Source organism: Notamacropus eugenii, chromosome 2 (genome assembly GCF_028372415.1).
Source record: "Notamacropus eugenii isolate mMacEug1 chromosome 2, mMacEug1.pri_v2, whole genome shotgun sequence".
Lineage (NCBI taxonomy): Eukaryota > Metazoa > Chordata > Mammalia > Diprotodontia > Macropodidae > Notamacropus > Notamacropus eugenii.
This window is the reverse complement of record NC_092873.1, coordinates 327,246,482-327,266,803: the sequence shown is the minus strand read 5'-3', so window position 1 is coordinate 327,266,803 and position 20,322 is coordinate 327,246,482. Positions and strand designations below refer to the sequence as shown.

Below are 20,322 nucleotides of genomic sequence, written 5' to 3'. Positions count from 1 at the left end.
GAGTAAGGATCCCATCTTCTCATTCACAGAATTTCAAAGTTGGAAGGGACCTTAGAGATCATCTAATCCAACCTCCTCATTTTACAGATGAAGAAATCCAGGCTCAGGGAGGCAAAGTTACTTGTTCAAAGTCACACAATGAATTAATTATAAATCATTACATAAATTATCATGTGACCAAATGAAATAATCATCGTCAAGAACTTAGCATATTGCTTGGCACATCACTGTTGTTCAGTAGTGTCCAATTTTTGTGACTCTATGGACTAGAACTTCCCAAAATTGTCCATGGGGTTTTCTTGGAAAAGATACTGGAGTGGTTTGCTGTTTCCTTCTGCAGTACATAAAGGCAAACAGAGGCTAAATGACTTGCCCAGGGTCACATAGCTAGTAAATATCTGAGTCTGAAATTTAATTCAGATCTTCCTGACTCCAAAGCCAATGCTCTATCCACTGTACCACACAGCTGCCTCTGTGTGTGCCTGGCACATAGTAAGCATTCTGTAAACACTGGTAGGGGTGGGGGTGAATTCAAAAGTCATGCAATGAGTTCCAACTTAGAATGGAACCCAAGTCATTGCCTTTCCCTCTAGACCAAGCTACTTTTTTATGGCAAAACCTAGTTCTTGAAGGCAGCTAGGTGAACAGTGGACAGAGCACTGGACCTGGGCAAGTTATTTAACTTCTAAGCCTTTGTTTTCTCATCCATAAAATGGAGATAACAAGAACATCCACTTTATGGGCAGGATTGATATGAAGATCAAATGAAATAATGTATGTAAAGCATTTTGCAAATCTTATATATTATATTTTTATATAAATGCTTATAATATAATTATTATAATATATAATAAATGCTTATTATAGAAATGCTGTCATCATTGTTATCATTGCTGGTGTTAATGTTGTTGTTGATATCATGGGCTAGAGAAGGAGTAGAGTTCCCTAATGCATTGCTGTCTAAATCCCCTGTCACTCCTGAGAGGGACTCCTCCTCCTGGCATTTATTTGTCCTCATGTGATTCTGCTTCTTCTAGAACCCCCTACGATCTCCAAGAAAAATGGCAGCCTGATCTGCCAAGCAATGTTGGTAAAGGCAGGGAGAAGAATCGTCTGGTCCAATAGCCTGACAACAGGACAGACAGAGTACACATCCATTCGAGATGCCACAGGCCTATTCAATCTCAGCAGTTCTCAACTTTGGAATGATAGATTCTATAGTAATCCACCATGCTGTCATGTCGTGAATGAGAAGGGCTTCCCAGAACTTTGTGGAGAAACTTGCTATGTCACTACCAGTCCTATCATTGGAAATAATTCAGGTAAGGTCTGGAAGAATGGGTCAGAGGCAACTTTTTGAAGTTTTCTTACCATTTAGGGTAACAATTGCAATCACAGTAGCATTTGGGATAGGACCTGGAAAGAAGCTTAGAAATATGGCACAGGATCCTAAACTTTGAGGCAATAATTTTTAAAAATATTAATAATTAATAATTTTAAAGCACTTTAAGATTCACAGTTTGCTTTTCTCATAACAGCCTCCTGAGGTAGGCTGAGTGAATATTATTACCCACATTGCTATTTGACAGAAAATGAGACTGAGAAAGGGAATATAGATCATCACTGTAAGGACCAGAATTTGGCCCCGGGTCATCTAACTCTAAATGAAGGATTTTTGCCGTACCAGCCTCTCTCCCAAATGAGAACTCCCTCAGATTCTCCTTGGTTGGCTAGTCAATAAAATATTACCTAAGTCTAGGAATACCATTCTAAGGCAATGATATCAGAGATATGGAATCCAACTATGATACTGTAAAGAATTTGATTCTCCCACCCTAAACATTAGTGAGATATGGTACATCTCAGGAGGAATTTATATTGGTTGTCACCACCTCCACCCCTATGAGTTAAGTTGCAATAGACACACACACACACTATACCAAAGTCCAACAGGATGGATAGTATTGGGACTTATCTTGACATATCCTGGCTACCACCAACTAGCAGCATTTATCTCTGCTTAAATCTGCCCTTTTCCAAAGGCCAAAAAAATTAACACATTGAGATTTCTTCATATCCATTTCTATTAGTTCTTTGGTCTTCCTTTCAGGTGGCTTCTCTAAACTATTTCTAACTCTAATCTTTGAATTTTTAAAAATACAATTTACTTTCTTATTAAAGCAGCCCAATCATATTTCGAGGCAAAGTGGATTTATTCAAAAAGTAAATTTATTCCATAATTGTTTTACATTCTTTTGTGAACAACAAGTCAGGAATTGAAGGAGAAGAGTACACTTTGGGTGGACAAATTTCTTCACCAAGTCCTTAGCCTTCTTGGCTCATGGAACCACAGGGGATTTGAGCTGGAAAAGGAACCTTACAATTGAGGAAGCTAAGACCCAGAGAAATTAAATGATTTGCCCAAAGTAATACAGCAACTTTTTGGCCCAGTAAGGATGCAAATATAGTTCTTTGAATTCCCAGTCCAGGGCTCACTCATCATTTTTGCTTCTCTTTCATTACAGATACTTCAGAGACAGTTCAAAACAATATACAATGGCCTATAGCTGGAATAATCATTGTTGTTCTGATTGTGGCTCTGTTTGGGACCTACAAAATATATCAGAAAAAGAAACTGTCGTTGACTAGACCTGCATACAAGACTGTAGTCCAATCATACCATCTTCCATCATCTGTGATACTTCAGACTTTGTAACTAATCATTCTGTCTTACGCTTCCTGCCCTTTTTTCTCTTATACTTCCCCAAACTATATATTTTCTGTTGATAAAGTCAATTATGCTTATAATTTTCCTAATACTGAACCAGCCCTTCATTCCTGATATAAATCCTATTTGGTCATAGTGTGTGATTTTTGTGATATATTGCTATAGTCTCCTTGCTAGTATTTTGTTTAAATTTTTACATTAACATTCATTAGGTAGTCTGTAGTTTTCTTTCTCTGTTTTTGCTGTCCCTGGTTTTGGTGTCAAAATCATTTTTTGTATCATAGAAAGAATTTGGTATGACTCCTTTATTTTTTTTCCAGGTAGTTTATATAGTATTGGAATTAATTATTCTTTAAATATTTGGCAAAATTCACTTAGAAATCCATTGAGTTCTAACTTTTCATGCAATTGGAGAAATATTAATTGCTCATGGGTAGGCCAAACCAATGATAAAAATGATAGTACTATATAAATTAACTTGCTTATTCAGTGCTATACCACCCAAACTACCAAAGAATTATTTTATAGAGGTAGGGACAAAAAATAACAAAATTCATCCAGAAGATAAAAAGGTAAAAAATATGAAGGAAATAAATGAAAAATATATGAAGGAAGGTACCCTAGGAGTACCACATTTCACACAATATTACAAAGCAATAATCATCAAAACAATCTAGTACTGGCTAAAAAAATAGAGTGGTGGATCAGGGAATAGATTAGGTACCCTATAGACAGTAGTAAATGACCATGCTAATCTAGTAGTTAGTAAACTAAAAGATTGAAGCTTTGGGGACAAGAACTCACAAAAATTGGGGGACAGAGCCAAGATGACAGAGTAACAGTAGGGACTTGCTAGCTCTCTCCCTCGAAACCCAACCAAATATCTGTTAAAAAATGACTAAAAAAATTCTGGAGCTAAAGATGGAGTGAAGCAAATCTCCAGTCAAAGATAGCCTGGAATGTTAATGGAAAGTGTCTATCATGCTATGCTGGGCGCATAGCACAGTGGACCATGCCAGCACAGACAGGACTTGAGCAGGCACTAAATCTTGAGCACCTGTGGCAGTTTCCAGACTTCAGGACCCCCAAAAATCAAGGACAAATTGGAAGGTCAGTGGAAAAAACCAGTGTGACCTGTGTGAGAGAGTAGAGTGGTCGAGTCCCAGAATGGCAGGGGTCAGGGGGAAGAGCCTACAGCAGCAGGGGCAGTGGCAACAGCAGCAATGGCAACTGTTTCTGGAGCTCTAGGCCCACAGATTATGGAGGGATAGAGTGGCTGACAGTATACCCACCACCACCTCCACTGGAAGCAGAGAACTACCTTGATAAAGAGCTCAAAAGTCAAGTAAATAGATGGGAAAATGAGCAAAAAACAGAAAAAGAATCACACCATAGAATCTTACTTTGGTGACAAGGAAGACGAAAGTATATAAACAGAAGAAGACAGCAAAGCCAAAACCTCTAAGAAAAATATGAATTGGTCTCATACTAGGGAAGATCTCAAAAAGAATTCTGAAAATCAAGTAAGAGAAATAGAGAAAAAATTAGGAAGAGAAATGAAAGTGAAGCAAAAGGAGACCCCCAAAAATGCTAAAGAAAATAGCACTTTAAAAAAAATAGACTAACCCAAATGGCAAAAGAGATCCAAAAAGTCAATAAGGAGAAGAATGTCCTACAAAAACAGAATTGGCCAGATGGAAAAGGAAGTCCAAAAGCTCAATGAAAAATGATTCTTAAAAGATTAGAATGGAGAAGATGGAAGCTAATGACTTTATGAAAAATCAAGAAATTATAAAACAAAGTCAAAGGAATGAAAAAAAATAGCAGACAATGTGAAATATCTCACTGGAAAAACAATTGACCTGGAAGATCCAGGAGAAACAATTTAAAAATATCTACCTAAAAGTCATGATGAAAAAAATAGACTAGGCATCATCTTTCAAGAAATTACCAAGGAAAACTGCCCTGATATTGTATAACCAGAGATTAAATTAGATAATGAAAAAAATCCACCAATCACCTCCTTAAAGAGATCCCAAATGGAAAACTCCTAGGAATATTGTAGTCAAATTCCAGAGCTCCCAGGTCAAGGAGAAAATATTGAAAGCAGCCAGGAAGAAACAATTCAAATACTGTGGAAATGCAATCAGGATAACGCAAGATCTAGCAGCTTCTATATTAAGGGATTGCAGGGCTTGGATTATGATATTCCAGAGGTCAAAGAAGTTAGGATTTAAACCAAGAATCTCCTACTCAGAAAAACTGAGAATAATACTTCAGGGTAAAAAAAATGGTCATTCAATGAACTAGAGGACTTTCAAGCATTCTTGTTGAAATGACCAGAGCTGAATAAAAGATTTGACTTTCAAGCACAAGAATCAAGAGAAGCATGAAAAGGTAAACAGGAAAGAGAAATCATAAGGGACTTAAAGTTGAAATGTTTACATTCCTACATGGAAAGATATTTGTAAATCTTGAGACTTTTCCCAGTATTAGGATAGTTGGAGGGATTATATACGTATAGACCAAGGGCACAAGGTGAGTTGAATAGGTAGGGATGATATCTAAAAAAAATAAAATTAAGTGGTGAAAAAGGAATATATTAGGAGAAAGAAAAGGAGAAACAGAATTGGCAAATTATCTCGCATAAAAGAGGCAAGAAAAAGCTTTTTCAATGGAAGGGAAGAGGTGAGAGGGAAAGAGTGAACCTTACTCTCATTGCATTTGGCTTAAGGAAGGAATAACATGCACACCCAATTTGGTATGAAAATCTATCTTACACTACAGGAAAGTAGGGGAAAGGGGATAAGCGAGGACTAGGGGGGATGATAGAAGGGAGGGCAAATGGGAGGAGGGGGTAATTCAAAGTAAACACTTTTGAGGAGGGATAGGGTCAAAAGAGAGGATAGAATAATTGGAGGGCAGGATAGGATGGAGGGAAATATAGTTAGTCTTTCACAATATGACTGTTATGGAAGTGTTTTGCATAACTACACATGTATAACCTATATTGAATTGCTTGCCTTCTCAGTGGGGATGGGTGGGGAGGGAGGAAGGTAGAGTAGTTGGAACTCAAAGTTTTCAAAACAAATATTAAAAATTGTTTTATCATGCGACTGGGAAATAAGAAATACAGGTAATGTAGGGCAAGATAGATTTCTATACCCCAAGAAAATAGGGATAAGAGAAGGAAAGGGTGTGATAGAAGGGAGGGCAGATAGGGGAAGATGGTTCTCAGAATATACTCTGTCTTGGTGTGCGTGGAAGGGAGAGGTGGGAAGAATTTGGAACTCAAAATCTTGCGGAAGTGTCTGGTGAAAAATAAAAATAAATACATTTTTATAAAATTAAAATAAAATAACTCACAAAAATTGCTGAGAAAACTGGAAAGCAGTTTGACAGAAACTAGGCATAAAATCAACACATCATACCATATACCAAGACAACGTCAAAATGGATACATGATTTAGCCATAAAGATAATATCATTATCAAATTAGGAAAACATGGAAAAATTTACCTATCAGATCTAGAGATAAAGGAAGAATTTATTACCAAATAAGAAAGGCTCATGGGAGGTCAAATGTATAATTGTGATCATGTGAAATTTTTAAAAATTGCACAAACAAAACCACTGTAGCCAAAACTAAAAGGGAAGCAGGAAACTTGGGGATGGGAGGGTAGGGTGGATTTTACAGCAAATTTTTTTCAGATAAAGGCCTCATTTCTCAAATATATAGGGAACTGAGCCCAATTTATGTTTTAAAAAGCCATTTCATGTTCAAAGGATATAAAAAGGTAGTTTTCAAAAGAAGTCAAAGCTATCTAAAGACATATGAAAAAATCCTCTAAATGACTAATAATTAGAAAAATGTAAATTAAAACAACTTTGAGAAACCACCACACACCCATCACATTGGCTAACATGACAGAAAAAGAAAATGACAAATACTGGAGGGGATGTGGGAAAATTGGGGCATTAATGCACTGTTGATCAAGTTGTGAAGTGGTCTAACCATTCTGGAGAACAATTTGGAACTATACCCAAAGAGCGGTAAAATTGTACATAACTTTTGACCCAGCAATACCACTACTAGGTCTGTCTTCCAAAGAGATCAAAGAAAAAGGGAAAGAACATATATGTACAAAAATATTTATAGTGCTATTTTTGTGGTGGCAAAGAATTAGATATTGAGGGGATATCCATCAATTATGGAATGTTTGGACAAACTGTAGTATATGATTTTGATGAAATACTATTGTGCTTTAAGAAATGACAAGGAGGAGAGTTTCAGAAAAACATGGGAAGACTTATATGAACTAATGCAAACTCAAATGAGCAGAACCAGGAAAACAGTGTACACTGTCACAGCAACCATGTAGCAAGGATCAATTATGAGCAATTGCTCTGATCAAGACAATTCCAAAGAACTCATGATGAAAAATACTACCTATCTTCAGAGAGAAAACTAATGAACTCTGAGTATAGATTGAAACATATTTTTTCACTCACTTTATTTTTCTTCTTTTTTGTTTTGCAACATGGCTAATAAATAAATGTTTTGCCTGACTTCACCTGCATAATTTATATCATATTGCTTGCGTCCTTAACAGGTAGGTGAAGAACTGATAAGAGGGAGGGAAGTTAGAACTCAAAATTTTTTTTAAATGTAAAAAAAATTAGTTGTTTTTTTAAAAAGAAAAGAAATCAGTATTAAATTCAACTTTTCAACTACTCTCTCTTATGTCATAGAATGTTAGAGCTAGAAGAAACTTTAGAACTCATCAGATATTGCTTTCTAAATTCCAGGTCCACAATCCTGATCCCAGAAAATCTATGATAAAACACATTTTGATCCTTTTAGTAGAGAAGTAAGGGATTACAAGAGTGGAACGTTGCATACACTATTAGGTGCAGTATTATCAATTTTGTTGCATTTTGTCCATTTTAGCTCTTTGTTAGAAGGGAGGGCTTAATGAGGATAAGGGTTACTGGCAAACAGTTATGTTATTTTTAAAAAATCATCAATAAAACTTAAAGAAAAACTCTTTACCTAGAGTCTGTTTCTATCTTAGATATCTGAGGACAGAGACAAAAATACTACATCACCTCTGTACACCCTTTTCCTGTCTATCATTGTTTCAATCCCTCTATGTAACTGAAAAAGGCTCCAACTCCTTGTAAAATTGCATCATATCCAGCTGAAGAATTGTTTTAAATAATTTTTGGGAGTTGTGTGTTCCTGCTAATCTCACATCTATGCCCTGTAGGGGCAGCTAAGTGGTGCAGTGAATAGAGCACCAGTGCAGGAGTCAGGAGGACCTGACTGCAAATCTCACCTCAGACACTTGACACTCACTAGCTGTGTGACCTTGGGCAAGTCACTTAACCTCAATTGCTTCATCCTGGGTCATCTCCAGTCATCCTGATGAATATCTGGTCATTGTATTCAGATGACTCTGGAGAATAAGTGAGGCTTGGTGACCTGCCCAGCCCTCCCTCACTCAAAACAAAGTCAAGTGCAAGTCATGTCATTATTTCTCTGATGTCTTCTTTGGCAACAAAGGATGAACACACACAACACCTATGCCCACTCAAAGCAGTTTCAATTTAAAGTCAATTTATTTAGATTCCCTTCTATTGTTATACTTGGAATCTTAGAAATTCCTTTAAATCTTTGAATCAGAGACAATGACTAATCATAATTATGTATAAGAAATGACAGAAACAGAAGGAATTAAGAGGTGGCATTTACTGTGGCTTGTCCTCCTAGCTTTTGAAATTCCTCAAGGTTGGAGAATCAGCTTCTTGCACCTAGAGTGGAAAAGAATGAAAAGGCTAATTTCCAGGTTTATTTGGGGAATGAGCACATGATCATGGTTGGGATTGCAGGTCCCCTTCTCCTTACAGCATGGTTCTTTTATCAGAAGTTGTAAATGAAAGAATTGCCATGCTCCTTCAGACATAAATGCAGTGATGGGAGGCTAGTGCTGACTCCTTTGGAAGAAGACTCTAGCCTTGTAGACAGTGGAAAAAAGACTCCTCCCAACTGCATTGCAATACAATCCTATATGACCTAAAATGAGTCATCCAATTTTCTTTTCCCCTGGATCCTTATCATCACATGGAGTTTCTGATTTTGGAAATATCTGTCCGTAAAGACAAAGCTGACTGGAACCTTTGGCAAGTGTCAAGAGGTGGCCAGATCAAACAACCATTAGATTACTGGAGCTGCAGGCTCCCTGAAGCAGGCACTTAATATGCCCATTTACTGAACCTTAATTGCTACTGAATGGATGATAACAGGGTTTATTATTAACTTTCATCTAGAGTTGCCTATCATGTATTAGATGATGCAAGATGGTTACCCTAAAAAATGAGTAGAGCAGAGCAGGCTACCATTATTGAATGGAAATGGTATAATCAATATGATACTTGACCAGGTCCCTCAGATGTTAGTGCTCTTCATGAACAAGTTGCAACTCTGCCAAAGGTTGAGATATCCAGTTCTACCTTTGACATCCTACCTTCTCCATGAGCCTAATGGGCCACCACCAATATTATCTCATTTGCTCCTTACAACCCTGGCATGGAAGTACTATTGTCTTCCACATTTTACAGTTGAAGAAACTGAAACAGACAGAGATTAAGTGACTTTTCCAAAGTCACACGGCCAGTACAGGTCTAAGCTAGATTTGACCTCTTGTCTTCCTGACCTAGTCCTAGTAATAGTTCCTAAGAGAATCTGGTTCTTGAGAATTGATTGACAATTTTGCCTGGTTCACTGGTCTTCTACACAATACAAGAAAGGCATACCTAAGTAGACTTTGGCATCCATCACTCTGGGAATAGAAATCCCCTAAGGAATGGAGGTCCTGGTAAGGCCTCTTAGAGAGCTGAGCTATGAGCCACATGGCTGATGTATAAGAGGGCCTTGAGGAACAGATGAGATCTTCATACACATTGATGTGATATCTGATGAGGATAAAATATTCTCTGCCCCTGAGGCCTTTAACGGGCAACAGAGCTTCCCCTGAACTCTGTCAAGTCTGCTACCACATCAGCCACCATCAAAGCTCTCATAGACCATATTTTATTTCCACATAGGCTTATCATTGATCAGGGCACTCCACCATGAAGAAGGTCTGAGATTGGGCCTGCCACCATTACATTAGCTTGGTTTTCCATTTCCTCTAACATCCTTAGGACGTTGACATTATTTAACACTGAATAGATTCTTGAAATAGATTCTTGAAACAATAGCTTTGACATTATGACTGGTGTCCCAGATCCCAGAAGTCATGTCCCTGTGGAATTGGCACTACTCTAGGAAGGGGAATGACTTTCTAATCCAGTGATTTATTGGCTCTAACCAAGGAAGGAATCCAATAAATATGAGCACTTTTAGATATAGACTCTATTGACCTTCTATGGATCTTCTTTATTCCAGCCCCTGCACTGAGGCAGTTGGACCCCAAGACCCTTGTTTCCTTAGAAGGCCCCGTGAAAGACCAGGGAAATGACTCATGTCTCCCTCAATTGGAAGACTTCTCTTCCCCCGGAATGACTCAAATTACTTTTTCTAACAGAGGGTTTGGAAGACCAAGGGGTGGAGTTGTGGGGTTCTATGCTGTCTAACTACAACTAATTACTACCGATTCAAATATATTGGTGAGTTGGAGGGGGAGGGGTCTACCCGAAGCATATGAAGACTTCCCCAGGGGAATGAATGGATGAAAACAATTTATTCCAATATCCGTGAAGGTGATTGAAGCAGGCAGTAGAGCTTGGTGTAAAGGTAATTTAAAGAATGTAATGGTAATTTAAATGGGAAGATCTTTACCATTCATTAAAAGGCTCACGTGACCTGTCTGTGTCACATGGAAGTCTGAGTCACATGGAGCTTATGGTGGTAGGAGTTTTACTGAAAGGATGGAGCAGAGCTGAGAGGAAATTGGTCAGAGCAGTCAGAACTGAGAGGGAAAAAGCACGCAGTCAGCTAGCATGAGTGTGAGAGCTTGTTTGTGATTTTGTTTAAGGAAGCCTGTTTGTGATTTTTTTTTTTTAAGGGAGCTGGTTTGTGGATAGCTTAAGAGGGAAGGCTTGGGGATGATGTTCCCCTCTGCATTGTTATTATATATGGATTTCTTTGTTGCTATGATGGATTTGGCTTTCATTATGTCTTCCATGTGGAGAGTCTGTTATATTTCACAGTTCAGAATTGTGCTGGCATATTCATAGTTGCATAGGCACTGTAAATATCACGTTGGTGCTACATTTGTTCAGACATTGAAGATACCAAGGTATCTTCTACATCTTGGGTCACCACCAGTCTTGATTTTTGTTTTGCCACTAGATGTCAATGATTCTGGAAGAGAGAGTGAGTCTGATGACTTTGCACTTAAATCCTCACATAAATCTAATTCATGCACAAATCAAGACATCAACTTCATGATGTCATTGGTTCTCTTTGAAAATGAAGGATGAATAACAACAACTACATAGGGTAGGTAAAGATGTCTCTGCAAATCTATGGTGCATGATAATTTACCTGGGAGAAAGGGATCCCTTAGCCCAGGGATGGCATTCCGAAAGTCCTGAATGAAGGCAAGAAAACAGAGTAGATTTTAAGCTCGGGTATGGACTCTAGTTTCTGATTACTTTCTTGACTTTTCAGAATTCACCAAGTCACATACAGCCTAGCCATTCTGTCTCCAACACACCTTCATCAAGAGTAAGATAGAACAAAGGAAAAGGCATAAAGAATAGAGGCACCAGGAAGACAAGATGGCAGAGTAGAAAGACACATATACTCTGGTGCTTCCCCTACAGCCCACAAAATACCTGTAAAAATGACTCTCAACAAATTCTAGAGCAGCAGAAGCCACAGAACAACAAAGTATAAGAGATTTCTAGCCAAAGGTAACCTGGAAGACCAACAGGAAAGATCTATCCCAGAGGATACTGAGCAGAGCAGAACCCAGCCCTGACTGCATGGCACAGGAGGAACAGGACCAGAACAGGCCTCCTGGGCAGAATCCCCAGCAGGGAGGGTCCCAGATCCCTCAACCCACAAGCGACAAAGAAAGCTTCAAAGGTCAGTGTGGGAAGGCTTTCCCAGCTGGGTGACAGGGGAGTGGGGGTCCCCCAGCACTGACCCCAGGTGGTGGTAGAGGTGGTGGCAGCAGTAGCAACAGGAAGCAAGTGGCTACAGTGGCCATGCAAGCAGCCTGGGTCCATTGTCCCAGTGGTGAAGCTTAAAGCCTCTGGGGGAATTGAGCACCTGATCTGAACCTCAGCCCTAAGTGGTGGCCCTGCCCCACCCAAAGCCCTTGAGGCAATTGAGCAGCTGATCTGAATCTCAGGCCTGAGCATGGTCCTGGGGGAGGTGGAGTACTAGGACCCTCTTCTTGACAAAAGATTCAGAAGTCAAGTAACTGGCTGGGAAAATGCCCAAAAAAGGGGAAAAAAATGAGACCATAGAAGGTTACTTTCTTGATGAACAGGTATCTCCTTCCATCCTTTCCGATGAGGAATAACAATGCATACTGTCAGAGAAAGTCAAGGCTTCTGCCTCCAGTACCTCCAAAATGGATATGAAATGGGCTCAGGCCATAAAAGAGCTTGAAAAGAGAGTCAGCAGCTTGCTAAAGGAGAACCAAAAAAATGTTGAGGAAAATAACACTGTTAAAAATAGGCTAACTCAATTGGAAAAAGAGGTCCAAAAAGCCAATGAGGAGAAGGAGGATTTAAAAAGCAGAATCAGCCAAATGGAAAAGGAGGTTCAAAAGCTAACTGAACAAAATAGTTCTTTAAAAATGAGAGTGGAGTTCAGGGAAGCTAATGACTATATGATAAACCAAGAAGTTATAAAACAAAACCAAAAGACTGAAAAAATAGAAGATAATGTGAAACATCTCATTGGAAAAACAACTGATCTGGAAAGTAGATCCAAGAAAGAAAATTTAAAAATTATGGGACTACCTGAAAGCTATGATCAAAAAAAGAGCCTAGACATTATCATCCATGAAATTATCAAGGAAAACTGCCCTGATATTCTAGAACCAGAGAGTAAAATAAATCCACTGATCACCTCCTGAAAGAGACCCAAAAAGAGAAACTCCTAGGAATATTGTGGCTAAATTCCAGAGTTCCCAGGTCAAGGAGAAAATATTACAAGCAGCTAGAAAGAAACAATTTGAGTATTGTAGAAATACAATCAGGATAACACAGGATCTGGCAGTTTCTACATTAAGGGATCATAGGGCTTGAAATAGGATATTCCAGAAGTCAAAGGAACTGGGATTAAAACCAAGAATCACCTACCCACCAAAACTGAGTATAATACTTCAAGGGAAAAAATAGTCATTCAATGATATAGAGGACTTTCAAGCATTCATGATAAAAAGACCAGAACTGAATAGAAAATTTGACTTTCAAACACAAGAATCAAGAGAAGCATGAAGAGATAAACAGGAAAGAGAAATCATAAAGGACTTTCTAAAGCTAAACTGTTTACATTCCTATATGGAAAGATAATATTTGTAACTCGAGACTATTCTCAGTATTTGGGTAGGTAGAGGGATTATGCACACACACACACACACACACACACACACACACACACACACACACACATATAGACAGAGAGTACAGGTTGAGTTGAGTCAGAAGACGTGATATCCATAAAAAAATAAAATAAAATTAAGGGATGAGAGAGGAAAATATTGGAAGGAGAAAGGGAGAAATGAAATGAGGTAGACTATCACTCATAAAAGAGATAAGAAAAATCTTTTTCAGTGGAGAAGAAAAGGGAGGAGATGAGAGGGGAAAAGTGAAGCTTACTCTCTTCACATATGGCTTAAGGAGGGAATAACACGCTCACTAAATTTGGTATGAAAATCTATCTTACACTACAGGAAAGTAGGGAAGAAGGGGACAAGTGGGGTGAGGGAGATGATAAAAGGGAGGGCAAATGGGAGAAGGGAGTAACTAGAAGTAAACACTTTTGTGAAGAGACAGAGTCAAATGAGAGAACACAAAAAAAAGAGGGGACAGGGTAGGATGGAGGGCAATATAGTTAGTCTTACATAACATGACTATTATGGAAGTCTTTTGCAAAATGACACATATATAGCCTGTATTGAATTGCTGGTCTTCTCAGTGGGGATGGGTGGGGAGGGAGGGAGGGAGAGAAATTGGAATTCGAAGTATTAGAAATGAATGTTGAGAATTGTTATTGCATATAACTAGGAAATTAGACATAGAGTTAATGGGATATAGAAATTTATCTTGCCCTACAAGAAAAGAGAGAAGATGGGGATAAGGCAAGGGTGGGGTGTTATAGAAGAGAGGGAACATTGAGAGAAGGGGTAATCAGAATGCAAGATGTTATGGGGTGGGGGGAGGGGAGAGATGGGGAGAAAAATTGGAACTCAAAGTTTTGTGGAAATGAATGTCAAAATCTAAAAATAAATAAATAAAACTATTAATAAAGGAAAAGAATAGAGGCATCAGATATTCATGGCCAAGTGTGGACCTGGGTGAAAAGAATAGACCACTGGTACTGAATCTACATTTCTCCCTTCCCTGAGACTTACAACAATTTTTGCCTCTCCCACCACAAGGGGAAAAAGACAGAGTAAATGGTCCCTGTGAGAATCTTTTCTATGTATTCTTAGTTCTGGTTGGAAATCCAATTAAAAATATCCTTTTTTTTCTTTACTACATAGTAAGCAGATAGAAAAGTCACAGAATATATGCATATGCTCCAAAATCCACATAGGGAATTGTTGGATTCCCATTAGCTAATCCTCCATTCCACTTGCACAAACGCGCCCAGACCTCTCTCTTCTATCGTTTCCTAGAGAGTGAAGAATTTTTATTTCTTTACTGTTAGAAGAAGAGGGTAATTTACAATTTTCCATTTGGTCTTTGAACTCAGAGTTATCTCTCACATTCTATTTTCACACACACACCCCTTCTCTGCCCCCACCTCCATCCAATAAGGGAATATAACAGTTTTTGAAAAATTTTATGAAAACATGACAGGTCCTCTAAATTTTCAGACTTGGACAGGTCATAAAAACCTTATCAGATCTGTGAAATAAGAAGCTTCAGGAACGCTCATGAGTGATGAGAGCCTTTGCAACTTCTAACATAAGACCATAGTAATTAGTAAGTTGGTTTACAGAGAAATTAAGATTCTGTGCACATTCAGAAACCAAATGTTAATATGCAATATACATAATATATAATAATAAACTATAATAGTTTCTTAAGACAATGGTTTGAAAAGTTTGTACAATATGAAAATGATTTATATGGTGACGTGTCTGACTAATTAGTATGGAATCTATGGAAAATAACTGGACAATCTATGGAAAATAACTGGACAAAATATTGGCATTCACCAGAACTTCTTACTACCTCCAACTTGTTAGTTGGATGACATTAAAAAATAGGGCAAAATAATAGTGATCTTTGTGTGTGGCAAGTTTGTCAATTGCTATAAAATGTATGTTACAAGCAAGGGCAGCTAGGTGGTGTGGTGGATAGAGCACCAGTGCAGGAGTTAGGAGGACCTGATTGCAAATCTCACCTCAGACACTAGACACTCACTAGCTGTGTGACCTTGGGCAAGTCACTTAACCCCAATTGCCACATCCTGGGTCATCTCCAGTCATCCTGATGAATATCTGGTCACTGGATTCAGATGGCTCTAGAGGAGAAGTGAGGCTGGTGACCTGCATAGCTCTCCCTCACTCAAAACAAAGTCAAGTGCAAGTCATGTCATTATTTCTCTGATGGCATGGTCTTCTTCAGCAACGAAGAATGAACACACACACACACACACACACACACACACACACACGTTATAAGCAAAGGATTTTATTCCCAAGCTCAAACTCTTCACTTCAGATAGTTATCAAGGAGAATGACAAAAAGATGTCTTGAAATACAGACTGTGAATATATTCGTCAACCGTGAATCTACAAATCCTAGTTTAAAAGACATGTAGTGGGTACATGATTTAGACAAAGATGGTGATACTATAAGGAAATTAGGGAAACATAGAATAATTTGCCTGTCAGATCTAGGGATAAGGGAAGAATTTATAATCAAACAAGAGATAGAAACCTTTATAAGATATAAAATAAATAATTTTGGTCATAAAAAATTTAAAAAGTTTTTGCACAAAGAAAACCAATGCAACCAAGATTAGAGTAAAAATTAAAAGCTGGGGAAAATTTTGACAGCAAAAGTCTCTGATAAAGGCCTCATTTCTCAAATATATAGAGACTGAGTCAAATTTATATGAATACAAATCATTTCCCAATTGTTAAATGGTCAAATGATACAGCTATGTATAGTCATATGAAAAAATTCTCTAAATCACTATTGATTAGAGAAATGCAAATTAAAATAACTCTAAGGTACCACCTCACACTTATCAGATTGACTAATATGACAGAAAAGGAAAATGATAAATGTTGGAGGGGATGTGGGGACACTGAGAAACTAATGCAGTGTTGGTAGAATTATGAACTGATTCATCCATTCTGGAGAACAATTTGGAACTATGCCCAAAGGGCAATAAAACCATGCATAGCCTTTAATTCAGAAATATCAATACTAGGTGTAGATCCCAAGGGGATCCAAAAAATGCAAAAAGGACCTATTTGAACAAAAAAAAAATTTGTACTCTTTTTTTATGGTGGCAAAGAATTGTAATTTGAGGGGATGTTTATCAGTTGGGGAATGACTGAACATGTTGTAGTATATGATTATAATGGAATGCTATTGTGCAATAAAAAGCAATAAGCAGAAACGTTTCAAAAAAACTTGGAAAGATGTATGTAAACTGATAAAAAGTGAAGTGTGCAGAACCAGAAGAACATTTTATACAGTAACAGTACTATTGTATGATAATCAACTGTGAATGACCTAGTATAATGGTAAAAGAATTTGAAGATCTGCTCTGCCCCCTAAATAGGCACATGTGACCTGCTTTGAGCTTTGGCCCAGCCCACAGCCTGAGTCGCATGGAGGTAATGATGAGAGGAGCTTGCCAAATGGGTATAGCAGGAAGAGTGTAGCAGGAAGAGAGAGTGAGGCAGAACTGAGGGAGAGAACAGGTACAGCTGAGGCAGAGTAGCTAGCATGAGTGAAAGACTAGGGAAGAAGTTAAACTGGGCTCAGGCAATAGAAGACCTTAAAAAACAAGTTAGCAGACAACTAAAGGAGAACCAAGAAAATGCTGAGGAAAATAACAGCTTTATAAGGAGGCTAATTCAATTGGAAAAAGAGGTCCAAAAAGCCAACGAGGAGAAGGAGGTTTTAAAAAGCAGAATTACCCAAATGGGGGAGAAGTTTCAAAAGCTCACTGAACAAAATAATTCATTGAAAGAGAGAATTGAGTTCAGGGAAACAAATGACTATGAGTTATGATAATGTTTAATATAAAATTTTGGAATAATCTCTTTGTTCTCTCTGAGGCAAACTCAGAGAGTGCCTCTTCCTATGTCAGCAAAAGCCAGCCAGGGCTGACTCTACATTCCTTGGGAGACCTTTAACCTAGGACACTATCTTGAATAATGGGACTTTCCTTTATATCTTGTTATCTATAGACACATACTATGTTATGGCATATTAATGGCAAAGAAAATATAGACATCTTAGGTCGTAATTTCAATTGAAACTTTGTTTACCCTTTCCTGTGTCAGCTATTTCGAGTACCTGTTTAGGACAGGAAGCCTGGTGGGATTTTCTTATTGTATGTCACAGAGACTATATGTTTACACAGCCTGGAATCGCAAGGCCCAACTGACATTGCTTTGTTAATTGTCCTGTCTTACTAAATTTATGGTTTGCTTAATTAGGAGAGTTTCTTTCTCATGGCAAAATGTATATAAGCTGGAAGATTTCTGCACTGGGTAGCCAGAACATTTCTGGCTCCATAATGCATTATGTTACCGTTGTCTTTAATAGGGAATTGATTAATTAATTAATTAAATCGTAAAATGTACGCATTTAGCCTGTTGCCTTTTCTTAATAAAGTTTTCAGGTCAACAGTTAAACCAAGCAGAAAGACTAGGAGAACTTGCTTATGGGGAGGCTTAAAGGAGGGAAGGCTTGAGGATGGTAGTCCTCCCTCTATTGGTAACGTGTACAAACTTCTTTGTTACCATGGTGTTGGCTTTCTCATTTTGGTTTTGTCTTTGAGGAAGAGAGTTTATATTTTTAGAATTTACCCTGGAAATACGCATGCATATCTATAGCAACTGCTGTTGGTATTGTATTGGTGTTACAAATGGAAATGAGAATGGGATTGCAAAATATAAAATCTCTACTTGGAAACGGGAAGGCTCTAGGCAAGGAAATAGATGTCCTGGGATGGGAGGATGAGAATGGCAAGAGAATGGTTAAAAGCACAGGACTTTGTGAAAACTGGGAACTGAGGCTACAGAAGGGAGAACCCAGAGATTTAGATAGATGTTTTCAAGGAATACCAGTAGAACCAGGGAAAGAAATAGCAGGCGTATGTAGAAAAGGATGGGCATGGTTAACAAATTATTGTATTATATGTAAAAGTAGAGAACAATTGCTAAAGGAAAGGTTTAGCTGAAAAAGGAGTCAGCTGATTTGCATGAGAAGTTTTCTATGCTACAGCATCCAAACTTTCCTTTAAAAGAGGAAGCTAAAAAGTATAAGGTGATAACAGAAAAGACAGTTGTGAGAGTATCTTGGAAAAAGAAGAAAAAATTAAGAACAGGTAAGTGAATGCAACTCTTGCATCTGTGGGGCCTGATTGGGACCGACACCTGGGAGAAGACACGTGGAAGGAAAATGAAACAAATTTAGATGAAGAAGCTTCTTGGAATGTGGGTGCATGTCCAATACTGCAAAGGAGAACCAGGGGGGCCACACAGTGCTTAAGGAAGTGACTGAGGATTTTACTCAGGAGGAGGTCACAGATATTTTAAGTTACTTCACCCAAAAAATGAGAGAATCATTAGCATCTTGGGTGGTGAGAATCAGTGATGAAGGGGAATATGGAAAGATAATACAGATTGTTTGAAATTAATAGATATTAGTCAGAATTCTTTTGTACAACCACATTTTAGTGATTACCATGTTCAAGGAAGTAACAATGGAACTAATTTGTTAGCTTTAGCTGCTGAGGGATACAATAGGCAGTGTCCCACTGACTCTATGTGGCTTGATGGAGATAGACCCTGGTATCCACTTAGAGACTGTATGAGAAAGTTAAAGGAAGAGGTAATGAAAACTGCAATTATGATTGGAGATGCATATGCATATCATAGCACTCCCTTAACAGTTTCTCATAGAAATTTAATAGTGAAATCTGCTCCTCCTGCTTATAAACTGAATTCTGGGCACCTTCTTTCAGAGGTGCTGGATAAGATCTCACAGTTAGGTGACTTAGGGGAATGGGGAAAAGATAAATTTCCTCAATAGAGAAGAGCAAATAGCCAGCGGATTCAAAGTGGAATCAATAGATTCACAAGGAAAGAAATGTTTACTGCTTTATTAAGAGCAGGGATACATTTTGGAAGAAGAGATAGTTTTTCAGCAAATGAACTGTATTGTAAGATGTACTGAGAAAAAGGACTGAATATTAGACAGAACAGGGAAGTAAGAACTGCCCCTATAGAGTCTCCTGAATCATTTTATCCAAGTTCATCACACCTGTAGGGAGAAGAGGAAATTGGCCAAGCCTCAGATCAGATTAAAGAAGTACACAGATGGGATCACAGACCCCATATCAGTTTAACCATATACTGGGAAAATGGATCAAATACTGTAACTGTTGTTAATTCGGGAGAAGATGATTACCAAATTGTGCCTTTAACTCATATATTTTACCATGAATAAGGCTATGATAGTGGGTTCATGGACTCCAGAAGCATAATTGCTTCTGGTTATTGTCTCCTTATTCTTTTTGGCCTTTGTTTGTTTGTTTAACCTGTTTGCTAGATTTGTCTCCTCCAGCCTTAGTGCTCTCCACTTGTAGATGACTGACTGCTTAAACTGGATATGACCCTCTGTCCAAGACTGTGATGTGTCACCCCTGGACCTGTCACTGACCAAGTTCTGAATACCTGCTAAAGAACTGACCCCTTAAATGGGACCTTGCAAAGCAGGTCTACATCCAGTAGACAACTCTACATCCAGTCTCAGCAGAAAGCGGTTATAGAAGAAGAGACCTTCTCCCCTTACCCCATTGTAAATTCTGCTACTTATAACTTAAAACAGGGTAGAATTGTTTCTCTAATTCATGGTTGTGGCATAATACATGATACCTTGATACATGATACAGTGATACATAATACATGGAAAACATCCATCTTTCATGTCTATTAAGCTCACGTAAAATCTTTCTAAAAACTCATAGCTTTTTTCCTTTCTTCCTAGTTCAATATGTGCTGATATCATCATTAATCAATTATCACAAATTAATAATCAAAAATAATACAATCACATTTTGGGATTTTACATAGAAAGCAAATGTATGAAAAATCAGAAGGACACATATTATAGTTATTCTGATTGGATTAATGCCCTGCATA

General features: G+C 38.0%; 1 protein-coding gene across 1 annotated transcript in view; it reads left to right on the top strand.

Moving 5' to 3' along the window:
* Window positions 1-2,936, top strand: part of LOC140528011 (uncharacterized) — a 35,884-nt gene extending 32,948 nt beyond the window's left edge. Inside the window, exons 4-5 of the mRNA XM_072645416.1 lie at window positions 1,038-1,322; window positions 2,526-2,936. Of these exons, the coding sequence (XP_072501517.1) occupies window positions 1,038-1,322; window positions 2,526-2,716 (476 nt within the window). The 3' untranslated portion in view covers window positions 2,717-2,936. The remainder of the gene's footprint in view (window positions 1-1,037; window positions 1,323-2,525) is intronic.
* The last annotated feature ends 17,386 nt before the right edge of the window (window positions 2,937-20,322 follow it).